Here is a 17499-nt window from a genome sequence, read left to right as displayed (position 1 = left end):
AGATGGGGGCTGGTTGCCAGGGGCGTCAACCCTGTGATTAGAAGGTTGGAACTTTCAGTCTCATCCCCTGCTCTCAGGGAGAAGGAAGAGGGCCTGGGGGTTGAAGGTCAGCGAAATCCCCATTAAAACCCAAAAGGGATGGAGTTAGGAAGCCTTCCGGTTGGTGGAGATTCGGGAAGAGTGGCACACTGGAGCGGGCATGGAAGCTCTGTGCCCTTTACCGCAAACCTTGCCCTGTGCATTTCTCCCATCTGGCTGTTTCTGAGCTCTGTTGATAACAAACCAACAATGCAGTAAGTACAATTGATGCTTCAGCAACATGGGCTTGAACTGTGTGGGTCCATTTATGTGCTGATTTTTTTCAGTAAATACAGTCTAGTACTGTAGCAAGATCATCTGGCTGTGGGGTTCCCAGACAGACCACATTCTGCCACTCGCCACCGACAAAATCCAAAGGTGGAGAAATGAGTTATCGTGAAACCTGAGAGGGATTTATTTCAGTGAGGCCAACACCAGGAAGACCATGGACGAATCTCTCAAAGGCTGTCTCCAAAATATTGGAAATACTGGTTTATCTAAGGCAAATGTGGGACCAAGGTCGGTTGGTAATGTGGAAGTGGGCAGAGAAGGTCAAATCTATTATTGTCATGGGATCTGTTACTCAGGGTCTTGCTGGCTCAGGGCAGTCCTCATGGCTTGAGGGGATAGGTTCTGTTCCCATTAGGAGATGTTTTGTCCCCAGTCTTTTGCCTGTGTTAAGAGATAAGCTGGAAAGAACTTAATTATAAAGTTTGAGGTCAAAATGGGGGTAGTTGAGTCTTATTTCAGCTATAAATGTATTTTCTTTTTTTTTTTTTACAGTTTTTTACAGTTTTTTACAGTTTGAGAGAGCATGCACGTGCATCTTGTGTGTGTGGAGGGGGGCAGAGAGAGAAGGAGAGAATCCCAAGCAGGCAGAGCCTGACATGGGGAGCAAACTCATGAACTGTGAGTTCATGACTTCAGGGTCATGAGGTCATGAATTCATGAACTCAAGGGTTGGACGCTTAACTGACTGAGCCACCACTTTAGGTGCCTCTTTATGATTTTCTTAATAACATTAATAACATTTTATTTAGCTTCTGTAATTGTAAGAAAACAGTATATAATACATATAACTGTGTACTAAAACTGTAGTAGGTGACTGATGTCCACCTTCTGTGATGATCTCAAGTGACCTCAAGGAGATATCAAAAATAGAACTGGAAAATGAGTTAAGTGCAGGTATGCAGGCAATAGTTTAATCAACCAGATATGATAGAAGCAATGTATTAAGATGATCTAAGCGTCTTTCACATGTGTTGTGTGGAAATTACTAAACCTTAATTTTTACAACTGAAAAAATAATACCTTGTGATGTGCAGGTATTTGGAGAGCTGCTTGTAACACATATAACCTTTTTTGCATTTAATGCCCTGTAAGCTAATAGGTTTCAGGGCAGTTCTTCAGAGCAATCTGAAATACTGTCTCCCGGGCTGTAGTCCTCAGTAAGAATGAATAAGGCGTTTACTAACCTACTTTGAGGTTGGCTTTTTTTCAGTTAACATAATACGCAAAATATGTGTTATTTGACTGCTTATATTATGCTAAGGCCTCTGGTTAACAGCAGACTATTAGTAGTTAAGTTTTGGGGGAATCAAAAGATATGTCCAGATTTTCGAATGTGTGCGTGGGGTTGGCACTTGTAACCCATGTGTTCAAGGGTCAGCTGTAAAATGTTTCTGAATTCCGTGAGCTGCTGTAGCAGATTAATTGAATCTGAGGAGGAGATTGTGGTTATCTCTGGTTTGTAGCCCACTGGTCAACAACTTGAACTTGGCAGTTGCATCCTGAGTTGTAGGGGGGGGTCATTGGAACTGTTAGTTTGTAGGCAGTTGGTCAGAAGCACAGGTGACAACCTGGGCCTGGGGTTGGCATCTGAAGTGGGGGCAGTGGCACAGTTTTGTAGAAGTCAGCCCTCAGCCTGTGGCATATGATGCTATCTCTGGGTAGATCATATCAGAATTGAGTTGAATTCTTGAATCTCCTGTCCATGTCCAAGAAATGGTTTTTGGTATCAGGGGAACCCTCCTCCCCCCACACATTGCAGTTGGGTCCAGAAAGCCAAAAGAAAATAGACTTCTAGAATTTACTTATTTAGGAATTTTGCTCTTGTTCTTGAAAGAGACTTTTTTCTGTTGGGTTAGAAACCTAGATTGATGGTTATTTTCTCTTAGCACAAGGGAAGTACCATTTTACTGTCCTCTGAGTTCCATTGTTCCTGCCGAGAAGTCCGCTGTCATTTAACAGAGAAATTCTAACGGCACTAAGAAGATGGGAGATGGTCAAGATACCATCTTGAAGTGGTTATCTTTGCCTACTTTTGTATTTTCACAGAAACTAGTCATATGTGGGCCTTTCTTCTCTTGTTTGTGATCCCCTCCCATAAATATGAAGATAAACACAAGCTTCCAGCTAGGATATATGTGAAGAATGGAATCCTCAGGGTTTGGGGGATCCCTTCCAACATGACAAGAGAAACGTTAAGAGAAGGACGTTTTAATTTTTTTGCATTTAAAACTACCTATTTAAGAGTTTTCATCAAGTTGAAATTAGTACTTTGAAAATGAATATAAGTGATTTTTAACTGTATCTCTACCATCTATTATTTGTCATCTCTTCAGTGTCCTCCCACATCTGTCTGTCATCTGCCTTTCTGCCTCCTGTCTCCTCCTGAGTAGGAAATTGACTTCATATAAATAAAAGCCTGTTGAAATATGCCATTGGCATTCTTGTGGATGGATATTTTGCAAAATATTACTCAAAAAGGGTGAGACGAGCTAGGTATTTTTACAATTAAATCACTAAGGGAAAATGTGAATAGCAGCAGTGATAAAAGTCATTTTACCTCGACATTTGTTAAAGCATTAGAAGTCACTACTTTTATTCTGGCTGTGTTAGTGTCTCAAAGCTGCTGGAGCAGAAATAAGAGATAATGCCAGCTAATTTCTGCCAAAACTAGGCTCTGTTGACTGAGTCAGAGCTGCCACTAGATCTGCAAGCAGAGTGAAAAGATGTTCATAAGCCATGGAGAGTAGTAATACAAGGGTTCATTTTAATAATCTCTTTCTAAAGCCAGCTTAAGAGAGATCATACTGCCCTTTTCACAGTCACCCATATCGTTCCTTATTTGTCATTTCACTTGGAGTCTATTTCTAAGAGTGTTACTAAGCTACAGGTATGGCATCTTGCTTTTCACCCTTCATAAATGTTAAAGATCTGGTATATTCTTTTAGACACTACAAGAAAAAAGAAACAGCATTGATAAACGTTTCGCTGTGCTGGTGCCTACCAGTTCAGAGAATCACCTAAACAGTCTTTGAATTATGTATACGTTCTTGGTATACTAAAGTACAAGATACAGAGTTGGTTATGTCTATTAAAACAATTTTAACTCTGTGCTAGGGAGAACCTAAAGATCTCTCCCTCTCTTTCACTCCATTCTCTTGTATCGCTAGTGAGATTTAGCTTTCTTAAAGCCAGCTGATACAGAACTAGAGCTCCAAAGAGTAGACATTTTGTTTAACTTTAGTGTGGCTCTGATGCTTACCATTGTTCTTTAACAAACCTTTCCATTTTCTATTTCTGAAGTATCTTGGATGATAAATGCAAAAACTGTACGTGTAGAACATCATTCCCCATTCTGTGGTAATAAATTAAGAGGCAGTGAAAGCTAACGTGGCTTTCTTCCTCATCAAACATCTAAAAATTTATTACAGATAGGATTCTGTGATTACTGGGGATATTAGTGAAGAATCTGGGAAAGTAGGTTGTGTGTCATTGTAGATGTTAAAAAATGTGCCTTTTTCCTCTGCATATTTACTTTAAGATTTTATTACTTATATTGCTTTTTTTTTTAAGTGTAAGAAGCATAGGGATATTCACATAGATGGAAAGATAATATTAGAAGAAGCTGGAGAAAAAATATCTAATGATGGGTAGTTTACATGATTTTCACCACCTTAAAACTCAAAGGCTAGGGTCACTCAGTGTACTTTTTAGAGACATAGGAAATCACTAATAGAGACTTTTGGTAATGAAGATAGACATTATCTTGCTCTACAGATCTTTGCCTTTTTGGACATTAAAGAAATAGAAATTTTAATTTAATAATTATTTAGGCATAACGTTCTAACCAAGTAAAATGTTTAGCCATTGCTACCAGGTGCTGGAACAGAAAAAAAAAAAAAAGTTAATGCTTTAGAGTGGTTTTCAGACAAGCCAAGAAGTTCTATCTGTGCAGCTCAAGAAATGTTACTTAGAACTGAGAAAAGAGAGGAGCCATATGAAGAAGGGTTGAGTGAACACTCAGTGGTCTACTTACTCAGAAGATTTCTGTAGTCCAGACTAAATGAGGGGCAGATCCTCTGAGCTGTTTATACCAAAACTTCCCTATCCTTAAGGTTTTTGCTAATCTTGGGGTTGGTTTAGAGGTTGTTCCAAAAATAGTAAATGGGTGGTTTATCAGAGAAGTTTGCTACTTGAGAATGTCTTTCACATTCTCATGCCTGAAAGACAAGTTGGCAAGATCTAAAATACTTGAATCACATTTCCTCCTTAAATATCTGTGGTCCTTGCTGGCATTCCATATTGCCGGGTTAGGTGGGTGAACTGTTTTTTTTCTTTTGTTGTATACATAAAAGATTGGATCAATTTTTGTTAACTTTGCAAATCACAAAATTTTCCAGAGTGTGTTTTGCTGTTGCTACCTATCTATAGGCCCATTTATTTATTTATTTATTTAATGATGGTTTATCTTTCAATGATATCTTTTGTCATTTGAATTTCCTTTGCTTTCCATTCTCAGAGAGCATCTCAAATTGATGTTCCATACTGATTCACATTTCACGCAGCCTCCAATATGGTGTTTACTTCTGTAATTATTTACATATTCTATTAATTTTTTAGTGTTTCTTACCCTACCCATTTCCTTGTTTAATTTAATTCTTTTGTCGGTAAGCTGATTCTCTCTCTCCTCATGGCTCTCTGCTCCTGATTTTTAGGCAAGGCCAGATCTTATATTGAAGAACAGATAAAAAATTTGGGGGGATGGGTGTTCAGTTATTACTTTGCTACTCTAATATTTAATATCTTCTTCTGTTTTACTTCTTAGCCCTTTATATCTGTTGCATGAATATTTCTACAACCAGATTCTAGCCCTGGGCTTATCTTACTCTGTACACATTTCTTTTGTATTTTGTCTATGCCTATTCAATTACAATCTGCATTCAGGTGATTCACAGCCTTGAGCTGCTGTTTAGGTCCACATTGTTTGCTGTACTAGAGCATTTACCTCTAGATGTCACATAGAGCTAAATATGACAAAGCACCACTTAAGTTCCTGTTTGCTAAATTCACTGCCTCGAGGAAAATGTATTGATTTCTTATTAACCTTTGTGTATTCCATTTGTCGGGTGTAAAAGCATACTGCTTCCACTTTTGTTGCCATTTCCTACAGTTATCTTTCTCTTATAACCTCTGCTCTGTTTTAGGACATTTCTTACATATGCGTTGATTTCATTATTTTCCATCTCTCCCCGTTAAAAAATTCTTTCCTTCTCTGTTCTTTTCCTGCCTGCTTCCATCTGGGTGTTCTAGGAACACTTCTTTCTTCTCTTTATCTGAATGCTGGAATATTATGCCATTACTTAAAATGATCTTGTCCTACAAGGGTGACAAACCAGACTCCAGATGGTTGTATAGGGCTACACAGGGATTTGTTTTGTTTGGCGGTTTTCTTTGGCCTGCACAGTATGTTGTACCTTCTATGTCTCACTCATTTGGCTTCTATATTTATCATACCTGACTCGCTTCTGTAAGAAGTTTGAGGTGGTTTTTTTTTTTTTTGAGAAAAGAATAGTTATAAAGAGAAGGAAAGTGTTTGAAATGTAATGAGTTAAAGCTACAGAATTATGTAAAAAGTACTGCAAATTATAACCAAATTTTAATAGTGGTTATGTGTGGGTGGTGTGATTAGAGGTGATGTTTATTGACTTCTGACCCGTGACCTCCAAATTTTCCCTAATGAATAATATATTTCGTGTAAAACCAATCAGTTGGCAGTAATTTTAAAGGATATGGTTTTCTTTTTTTTTTTCAATTTTTTTCTTAATGTTTATTTATTTTTGAGACAGAGAGAGACAGAGCATGAATGGGGGAGGGTCAGAGAGAGGGAGACACAGAATCTGAAACAGGCTCCAGGCTCTGAGCTGTCAGCACAGAGCCCAACGCGGGGCTCGAACTCACGGACCGCGAGATCATGACCTGAGCCGAAGTCGGCCGCTTAACCGACTGAGCCACCCAGGCGCCCCAAAGGATATGGTTTTCTACATGCATCCCAAAGTAATAGTCAACGGTTAAGCCAAGGTCTGTGCTTGACACTTAGGCAAGTTATAGTACAGAAGGTAGTTGAGTTATAATCATTCCATTAAAGGGCTTGTAGTTGGGCTTGGAGAAACAGCGTGATCCAGATTTTACTGAGATGTTACTGGTAAAAAAGAACATGAACAGGTCAATATTGTATTCGTAAGTAGTATGAAAGGAGAGGTCATTTAGGCCGTTAACAGATGGCACTGGCTTTAAATGATGGTGACATGTTTATAATGCCTTGTGAAGAGCTTTTTAACATTATAGAACACTAATTCTGCTAGTTATCTCCATGGATAGAATCTCACCCATAACCTGGCTCCTTTGTTCTAGCAGTATTTTGTGTTGTATATATTTTAATATATAAATAATTTGGGGCTTACAGCTCTTTGAAGTTGCCTAGCAGTGTTTGTGAAAGTTTTAGCCTCCTTAGAATAAACTAAAAGATAAATTCTAGGGTGTTAACAACCTGGTAAAGGTAGCTCTTTGACTCTTCAGCAGAATGCAAACAGCAGTTGGGGCAAGACAGCCAAACTGAAACAACTTTAGTAAGGGGCACTTTTTAAGACAAATTCCTTCTTTTTATTAAAATTATTCCTTTAGAGATCATAGGGCAGTAGTTTGCAAAATGAAGTTAGGACTTCATAATCCTTCTTGTTCAGGAAGCATTATTATTAAAAGGTAGATTCATGTGCTTCTTTCTGAGAAGCTAATTAGTTGCTGCCTGGCTTGTGCTGAGAGGCTACTGTGGTTCATGGGTATTTACCCATCGCAACAGGATTTTCTAATGCTGTTTGTTTATGAAATTATTTATACTTCTGACTCAGAGCTTTAAAAGGGCTTCCAGCAGTTTTTGAAAGCCAGTTTCTACACTCAAGAGCGTTCTGTGCTGCTGATGGTGCTTCAGCTTGGCAGCATGAGAGTGTGAATCGGGTTGCACTGTGGTGTCTGAGGTGCAGTTTTCTGGTGAAACTCCTCAAGGCCAAGCATGATAATGAGTTTTCATTGAGGTAGACCTCTTTATTTATTTTGTAAGAAATCAAACTTTCTAACAATATTCAGAAACAATACCAACACAGATATTTGTGGTTGTGTTTAAGCCAGTAAGCTGTTAACAGGACCTTGTATCACTCCGTTGCTTATGTCAATTTCCAGTCATCAGTTTAGTGTGGACTATTAAGAATTTGTTCTTTACCAGACATTTATTTTGATTAATGTTTGGAATAGGGAATAAGTCCAAAGTTCTTCATAGAACTCTCCTAAACTTTATTCTTTTTTATATGAAATTTATTGTCAAATTGGTTTCCATACAACACCCAGTGCTCATCCCAACAGGTGCCCTCCTCAATGCCCATCACCCACCCTCCCCTCCCTCCCACCCCCATCAGCCCTCAGTTCTCAGTTTTTAAGAGTTTCTTATGTTTTGGCTCTCTCCCTTTCTAACCTCTTTTTTCTCCTAAACTTTAAATATCATTAATCCCACTTATGAAATACTTGATTTTTTTTTTTTTGAGAGAGAGAGAGAGTGTGTGTGTGCGCGCGTGCGCATATTGAGGAAGAGCAGAGGTGAGGTGTTGGGGAGAGAGAAAGGATCTTTTTTTTTTTTTTAATTTTTTTTAATGTTTATTTATTTTTGAGACAGAGAGAGGCAGAGCATGAATGGGGGAGGGTCAGAGAGAGAGGGAGACACAGAACCTGAAGCAGGCTTCAGGCTCTGAGCTGTCAGCACAGAGCCCGATGCGGGGCTCGAACCCACGGACCATGAGATCACGACCTGAGCCGAAGTCGGATGCTGAACTGACTGAGCCACCCAGGCGCCCCAAGAGAGAGAAAGGATCTTAAGCAGGCTCCACACTCAGCACTGAGCCCAATGCGGGATTCAAACCCATGACCCTGGGATCATGACCTGAGCTGAAATCAAGAGTCATTGTCAATCGACTGAGCCACCCAGGTACCCCTGAAGTACTTCTTAATTTAGGGGATTCCATACAGTATTACTTAACTGCCCTTCCTTGGAACAGTGACCTTTGTCTAGAGATAGAATTCCATTTGTTTCCCCAAAGTAGAAAAGAGGGGTGATAGAACCTTAATGACCCAGGTTTGTCAAAACTTGACACCATGTTTAGAAATCTGTAAGTTATAGTTTGCATGGCTATTTTATTAATAGCAAGGTGAGCTAGCAATAGTGAATGTGGAGTTTTCTCCTCTCCCTGAACACCAGCATCTTTTTTATAGTTCTCTATTGTGGGTTTACACTTTTCTAGCTGGAAATTATACAGTGAATCATATTCAATTCACTAGTTAGCTTGAGCTCTTTAACATGACACCTGATATTAGTATGTCACAGCAGCCGGTAGTAGGGGGCAGAGAAAAGACCTGCCTGTCCACTAGAAGTTCACGTGTGCTAGCTAAGGTAATAGGTCCAGAAAGAAAATGTGTCTGAGAAATTGCTGAAGGATCACATTCTAATCAGAGGCACAGTCCTTGGTCCTCGAGTGACACATAACAGAGATTAGGGAACCTGAATCTGTGAGACTCACTTTGACATTAACCTGCTTTTGTGACTTTCTGAAAATCTCTTCCTGTCTGTCTTTGATGCTGGGTTTCTTTACCTTTCCTAGAGGGATAATGAATGATACCTGTCCCACCTCCCTATTGATAAGGTGACCCGATACATGATAATACAAAATGGTAACATAAAAAAAAGACTTTAGAAAAGTCTTTGTTGCTCCTTCATACTTTCTTCATCTAACAGTTCCATAACTACTGGAATTTTTCAGGACTCCATTCTGTGCATTCTTTTCCTCTTCCATTCTGGGAGCTCTTATCCATTCCCATGGTTCCCATTTTATGTGCCATCCACACAGAATTATCTTCTGAGCTTCAGAGATTTGTGTAACTTCCAAGCCCCACTGGACCTAGTCTCACTTTGAAATTGCATTTAAATATATATAGTCTAGTAACTAAAAAGCAATTGGATAGTAATATTGTCTTTTTGTATCTTGAAGAATATAGTAACATGTAGGTTATAACTCAGCAACATTTCTTAAAATCTCTATTATCTACTCCTCTGTCCCCTCGTCTCAAATCGGGCCTCAGTCAGTCCCTGAGTTGTAGGCTCCCATTTTTTTCCATACTGACCCTGAGCTCCTCACAACTGTCTCCAGGCTTTTTTTTCATTTGCACTTCTCTCCATAAACTAGATCTTTGGTCCATGTTTTCTTCTCCATCCTTTCTTTTGCCTAGCATGATAATGGCTCAAGAACTAGGGTGACAAATACCAGACTCTCCCTAGAGGATGAGCGAGGAAGGAAAGGTTGGTTATTTTGACAGAGTTACTGGGTGGGAGAAATGAGGCAGGCTGGGAACACTCACATGTAAATAATCTGTTATTTTCAACATACCCAGGGAATGTTCTACTTGCTGTCTACTTGTATGTTTCACAGAGCCCCTCTGGCTCAACCTGGCTAAAATTTGACCTTATCATCTTCGGTCCACATTTGGCTTCTTTCGTGTCCTTTATGTTTGTACAAAGTACCTATCATGCTCCTACTTGCTCTTTCCGGACATCTGACCATCATCCTTGAGTCCTTCCTCTCTTCATCCTTCATGTTCCATCCCAATTCCTGCTAGCCTAGGTACTAAATATATACTTCTGGAATCTCTCCTTTTTACTCCATTGCCTCTACTGTACCCGTTACTCCCTTGCAATTGGTTTTCCATACTCCAACAAGAAGGACTCTTTTAAACATGATTCTAATTGTGCCTTTTCTTGCATTATACTATTTAAAGGCTTCTGAATACCTAGTCCTCAATACGTCCACTAAGATCTTATATAGTCAGGTTGGTCTCTGTGTCTCTAGAAGTAGTCTCCCTTATTGGGGCTCCTGGATGGCTCATTTGGTTAAGTGTCTGACTTCAGCTCAGGTCATGATCTCACAGTTCATGACTTTGAGCCCCCCTCTGTGCTGTCAGCACAGAGCCTGCTTCAGATCCCCTGTCTCCCTCTCTCTCTCTCTGCCCCTTTCCTGCTGGTTCTATCCCTCTATCTCAAAATAAATAAATAAACTTAAAAAAAAAGATAGTCCCCCTTCTCTAGCAGGATGCATCTCCTTTTGCCTCATGGCCTTTGTCTAAGCTGGTCTGATCATTTAAACTGTGTATCACCTTTCCCACAGTATCATCAAGCTCTAACTTACTCATTCACCTAATCTCTGCTTAAATGTGAACTTCTCATCCAAGAACTCTCAGACTCCTCAAGCTGAAGTCCTTTTGCTATTAGTCCTTCGTCGTCCCTTTGCTATGAGCTCATGTTCCTCACACTTTCCCTTTGGTGAGACCCATCATATTTGACATCTAATTACTTGTTCAAACGCATTTTGCCTGTCAGATGCTAAGCTCCATGAGGACGGAGGACATGTCTCTCTTACAGCACTGTGTCCCCAGTGCTTAGCACAGTGCCCAGCTCAGATCAAATATGCGATGAGCATATCCAAGTGATGGGTACTTGCTTCTGTGATTTGGGCTCTCTCAGCCTCTCCTCTCCACAAATACTCTGCTTCACATCTTTTGTTTACCTCTGAGAAAATCCCATATCATTTCATATTTATTTTAAGCCCATGCCCTTCTCTGTAGAATTGTCTACCCAGCCTCTCTGAGCTGGCATCCAATCATTGTTAGCATACAGCAGTTGTCACCATCACAGGATGGAGCCCAGTGTGTCACTGTACTGTGACCCTTACCATGGTATTTGGAAATTATTATCTGATTGGCTGTTTGTATGAGTAGGGTTTGTGTGCAGCTTCTTTTATAACAGAGACCCTGTTTTGTGGACTTACATTCATCCTGATAATGTTAGCACCTAAAACAAGTCAAACTAAATCAAAAAAGTTAGAATGCCTCACAACTAGAGGTATAGTAATCATAGAAATAATTGCTAACATTATGGACTACTTTCTTCAAAAAAAATTTTTTTTAACATTTATTTTTGAGAGAGAGAAAGAGAGACTGAGAGCACGAGGTGGGGGAGGGGCAGAGAGAGGGAGACACAGAATCTGAAGCCGTCTCCAGGCTCTGAGCTGCCAGCACAGAGCCGATGCGGGGCTCGAACTCACGAACAGTGAGATCATGGCCTGAGCCGAAGTCAGATACTTAACCAACTGAGCCACCCAGGCACCCCCATTAGGGACTACTTTCTATATGGTATGTACGATTTTAAGTGCTTTGATTGTGAATTCATTAAATCTCAACTCCTATGAAAGAATTGCTTTTATTATTCCCATTATATGGATGAGCTGGAGACCAAAAAGGTTAGTTTGTCCAGACTTAACCAGCTGGCGAGTGGCAAAGCTAAAATTTAAACCCACTGGTTCCAGAGTCTACCCTCATCTTTTGTGGCCAGGCAGTAGAGTCTAGAGCTTTCAAAATTGGGTTCTGGAATGTCTGTCTGCTTCAGATTCTGGTTCCTCTACTTATTCATCATGTGACCTGGGTAAGGTCCTTCTTTGCAAAATGGGGATAATCATATGTCTTTTAGAAAGGTGTTCTGAGGATTAAATAAAATAACCAGTCCTCGTGAAATATTGAACATAGGCTGTTCTAACACTGGTTAAGCCAATGTGAACACTCCTTGGACACATCTTTTGGGGTTCTTTTCAATTGTAAATCCAGTGAGTCTGTCTTTTTATAGTTCCTCAGTCTTTTCTCTTTGCCAATTCCTGTTACTTTTCAAGGTTCTAGTGTTTATTTTTAATAATAAACCTTTATAAGGGCCTGAGGACATCCTCGCATTTCTGTCAAGTAAAATCTATGGGCTATTTGACAAGCATGTGCTGCCTAAAACCACAGTCCTGATTTCCCATGCTTAAATGTGCAGGTTACATGGTTGAGTGAAGATGTCTGGCTGAAGAGAGCAACAGAATTCCTGTTTACAGCCAGACCAAAGCCAGAAAAGAAGTCCGGACAATTAAGTTTATTGAGATGTTCTAATTGTAAAAGAACTAAAAAGAATATACAATTAACTTGTCAACATATGCATCAGATGTTTCCTCTTTCCAAGTTAGATGAAAGCCAATTTAGTATGATTTGTGTTATTAAATTGATTAGCAGTCAGATGGAAACTTTCAGCTGTTTAGGTGATGATTTAATTGTAAAGACTATACTTTACTGACACATGCTTATTTTATGAAACTCTTAAAATCTTAAGGTTCTTTTCGTGTATATTTATGTATGTTGACAGATGCTACAGCAGCAAATAATACTGGTGGAAACTACAGAGTGTACAGTTCAGAGATTTAATCGTCTGACCTGTGTGCAGACTTATTAGTAGTTTTTCAGTAGTACGGAAGCAGATATATTACTTAAATCTTGTCTGTTTGTTTATTTGCTTGGGTCAAATATGGAACAAAGCAAATAAAAATGTGGTAAAACGTATGTTTAAAATAGGTGGAAATTGAGACAGTGGTGGCATCAGGAGGGAATTGAGCTCGCAGAACAAATACCATCAAGTCCAAAACGCTTGGTAGAGGTGGGCCTCTGTGACTGCCTAAAGAGGGAAATAAAAGACAACTGTGTGGTTTATGGTGCCCATAAACACAGGTCAGTTGTTGAGAGGCACAACTATTGTAGTCACTGAGACTGGAGACAGATGTCTCCCATTATCTGGAATGTGGTAGATAGCACCTTCAGCAGCCCTTGTACAGAAAACACGGCAACAGGTTTTTTGGTACTGCTACCTTTAATATAGGCTATTTTGTTGGCATTGTAATGATTAATTCATGAAAAGCAGTTTCTTCTTAGGGCGCCTGGGTGGCTCAGTTGGTTAAGTGTCCGACTTTGGCCCAGGTCATGAGCTCACAGTTCGTGAGTTTGAGCCCTGTGTCGGGTTCTGTGCTGACAGCTGAGCCTGGAGCCTGCTTCAGATTCTGTGTCTCCCTCTCTCTCTGCTTTCCCCCACTCATGCGCGCGCGCTCTCTCTCTCTCTCTCTCAAAAATAAATAAACATTAAAAAAAAAAAAGGCAGTTTCTTCCTCTTGGGTGTGTTATGCAACCCATTGGTGTTCTGGTTTAATCTAGAGGTCAACTTATAGTATCTATAGATATAAAAATGATCATATTTTCTTAGATAATCCTTTTTGATTGTTTTTAACTTACTTTCGTGAATATCGATTAGATGAATATTGATTAGTTTGGGGTTAATTAATCAGACATACCTAGAAATTGGAAGTGCCACTGGGAAGTGAGCTAGATACGGCCAAGAGTACCAAGATTTTCTTTTAGGTAATAATTCTGGATTAGCTCAAATTTGGATTAGCTCACCTGATGGTGTGCATCAGGAATGCTTGGAAGATTTTTAAAAGACAGATCCAGGTGCCTGGGTGGCTTGGTTGCATGTTTGACTCTGGATTTTGGCTTAGGGCATGATTCTAGGGTTGTGGGATCAAGCCCTGCATTGGGATCAGTGCTGAGCATGGATCCTGCTTGAGATTCTCTCCGCCCTCCCCCTTTCCCCAACTCACTCTCTCTCTAGAAAAATAAAATAAAAATTAAAAAAACTAAAGTCGTAAAAAGACCCATCTCCCATCTCTGTAGTTTTTTATTTAGTAGGTCTAGGATGGGTGAGGTGAGAGCATCTTCATCTTCATTAAAAGAGAGAGAAAGAGAGAGAGAGAGAGAGATGGCCACATAAGTGATTTAGTGATCAGTGAAGTTCTAGAACTACTACCATAGATTATGCTGCATTAATTTTAGATAGAAACAGATTTTAAGCACATACAGCTAAATACACCTTAGCCATAAAGCCGTCTGTTTTATGGTTAAGATCATATGTTCTTGAGGACTGTAAATTTCCATAGTATTGTCCATTATAATCAACTTCAGAATTCTCTACTGAGCCAATTGAATAGGGTGATTTAATGTATGGATTTCTTATTAGTAAACCAATTAACAGTTTTGGTGTGTGTCTACTGGAACTGATGACTTTGAATAGTTAATATGATTCTGGGATAATTTTTATTCTCACCATTGTCTGATTATATTTCTGTATAGACTAAAAATATTTTGATAACTATATTCTATCTAGAGAGCATTTTCTTATTTTTCATCCACAAAACATAAAGTGTGCTTTATATGCGTTGTAAAGTTATCTGATAGCTCTAGAGGTAGTTTTCGTTTGTAGGCATTTACATGATAATATGAAAAATGATATTCAGAGATTGGTATCTCCACATATGTCTTTACTTATCTGTGGTAGTCACTAGTTACAGACAGAATCTTTAAGTATCTGGTGAATCTTGGTTTAAAGTAGAAAACCAAGGCTGTGTATGTCTGTCTTTGTCTAGCATCAGTATTTACAACAGAAATCTTGAGTAAATGTCCTCTGTTGACTTTCCATTGCTTCTTTTCAGGCATTGCCTCCATGACAGTGCCAGTGTACATCGCTGAAGTCTCACCGCCCAATTTAAGAGGTCGATTAGTCACCATTAACACTCTCTTCATCACTGGAGGCCAGTTCTTTGCAAGTGTTGTGGATGGAGCCTTCAGTTATCTCCAAAAGGATGGATGGAGGTCTGTAAATTGTCCTTACAGTTAATTTTCAAATCATCTTTTTATGGAATGGGAGAAAAATTGAGAAATGATAGGAAAATATAACTGGGTATTTTGGATCATTATAACTAATTTATAAGTGGGTGGCATTCAGCAAAATTGAAAGTGGACAAGAAGCTGATATTTATTTTAATGATAGACAAGGAACCTACCATTATGAATTGATATTTACAGACTTTTTAGCATTTAGGTGACATTTCTCACACTGTGTGTAATCTTTTGCAATATTTGTTTAAAAATGAATGCAGAAATAAATATGTATGGAGTTCTTGAATTGTATCAGTGATTGACAAGGTGTTTATGAACTGCAGATATAACTCACATCCTTTTTGGATTGAAGAATCTACATTCTGACCTGAGTGAAAGAAAACCCACTCTTTAAAGATACAGATTTAGCTATATAAAAATATGTTATTGTATACATAAATTTAAAATACACAAATTGTTCTTTAATCACTATTTGGCTTATTTTGAATCAAAAGAGATGAGAAAAATGTTTTTAAAACTGTTCTAAAATATTTTCAAACTGACTGTCATAGAAACAAACTAATCTTCTGTTAAAGCTTAGATATTATAGGCTCTGGATTTTGATATCATACTTCATAGTATTCAGAACAACAGATTGATGTAACTGCTTCGGGGAAATTTTATTAAAAACCTGTGGCAGGTTACACAATATTCTCTAAGTTATTTTCTTGCCACCATGTATTACAGCAAATGTTTATTGACCATCTACTCTGTATGAGTGCTGGGGATAGAATGTTGAACAAGACAGACTCTAGTCCTTATATAAACGCATGGTGCTTACAGTGTTGAAGTGAATTCTTAACAGCTGAAGAAAAAAGGGTTTGATGTGGTGCGGATGTAGGCAATCAAGCTTCTATGTGAAAAGCACAGTAAATCATGTGCCTTGATGAGCCATTAAAGACTGAGCCTGATGAAGTTTTATTAAAAGTTATGTGAGAAAACTCATTGATGCCAATTAGGGCCTACATTTGTCAGGACATTAAAGAGAGGACACAGTTCTTAAAAGCATTAGCTCTTTCTGCAGATGTTGCTAAACCACTTTCTACCTTTGAAAGAATGAATCTCTGCCAAACTGAGAAATTACTGGAAAATTGAAGAAACAGGAAATTTCATCATTCTTTTCCACTCTGTAGATGAGCAGAAAGACAGATAACTGTTACTAGTGTAAAGTGATATTTTGAGTTTTTCTTGGAAACTCAGTGCAAGTCAGTTTTCAACCCATGTCTTTCAACAGATCTAAATCATTTACATTAAGTTAAAAAACTTATTATGTAACTAATATATATATGCTTTTATTAAAAGTCTATTTTTTGGGTTTTAAGTTTGCAAAGAGACCTTAACTGATAAAAATCTGTTTTTAAATGAAAACATATAAAGTGCATAAGCCATATTTTTTTTTTACTTAAGTATAGTAATGTAGGTATCTTTGTACTGGTTAGAAAAAAAGAGAAAGATCATACAGTATTGAAAATTATTTATGAATGTGGTGTCCCTCTGTAGCAGTGGGAGACTTGCTTGGGTCAGGCATTAGAACACTTTCAGAGGCAGAGTGATATAGTTATAGACAAACTTGGATTCAGATCTGCTTTCTGCCTCTCATTAGCTTCAAACCTTGGACAAGTTACTTAGCTCCCTGAATTTTACTCTTGTATTGTAAAAAATGGGACCAAAAATACTTGTCTTGTTTGATTATTGTGGGATCTAAATTATTATAGGTGAAGTTTTCAGCCCACTGCTTCACATACGGGAAATGATCAATAAACACTGAATCACATAGTTATTTATTCTGATGAATGAATAAAAGGATGGTGCTCTTATAGGTAAGTTGTGAGGTTGAAGGAAAAGCCATCCTATGGCTTGTATTTTCTTTATCAGTACAGATGAGGCTTGGAGGTGATAGGGAAGATGCCTAGGGAAGATAACTGTTAAATGCTTATAGCTTCTGTAGAAAATATAAAAGACTAGAGACAAAAACGATTTTCCACATATCCATGGGATGCCAGCTGAAGTTGGGGCTATATACTTGCAGTGCATTTTCCCCACAATACTAGAGAACCGAGGGGTAAAAAAAAAAAAAAAAAAAAAAAAAAAAAAAAAATATATATATATATATATATATATATATGTATATATGAGGATGGGAAAACTAACTTGGGCTGGTATTCAGATGAATGCATTAGCATCTTAGATCACTTAGAACTCCGCTTATTGTTTGCATGAATACACATTCACTTGTGTCCATGTGCAAACATGTTACCTTTTTTTCAGCTGGTGAATTTTCCATGTGTTCTTTTCTTCCAGTATTTAGTATTCTTAGAAGTGTGTTTAACTCATCTGTTTCCTGGGCTAATAGGAGTGTGGTTATAAGCAAATAAAGGTTGAAGTACTACCTCAACATCAACTTTAGAATTGTCAGCAATACTA

General features: G+C 38.5%; 1 protein-coding gene across 1 annotated transcript in view; it reads left to right on the top strand.

Moving 5' to 3' along the window:
- The window catches only part of SLC2A13 (solute carrier family 2 member 13), a 373732-nt gene that overhangs the window by 40597 nt on the left and 315636 nt on the right, over positions 1 to 17499 (top strand). Inside the window, exon 2 of the mRNA XM_015085125.3 lies at positions 14850 to 15009. Within this exon, the coding sequence (XP_014940611.2) occupies positions 14850 to 15009 (160 nt within the window). The remainder of the gene's footprint in view (positions 1 to 14849; positions 15010 to 17499) is intronic.

The sequence above is a fragment of the Acinonyx jubatus genome, chromosome B4, assembly GCF_027475565.1.
Source record: "Acinonyx jubatus isolate Ajub_Pintada_27869175 chromosome B4, VMU_Ajub_asm_v1.0, whole genome shotgun sequence".
Taxonomy (NCBI): Eukaryota; Metazoa; Chordata; class Mammalia; order Carnivora; family Felidae; genus Acinonyx; species Acinonyx jubatus.
Note: the sequence above shows the minus strand (reverse complement) of the source record. Positions and strands in the feature narration are given on the sequence as shown.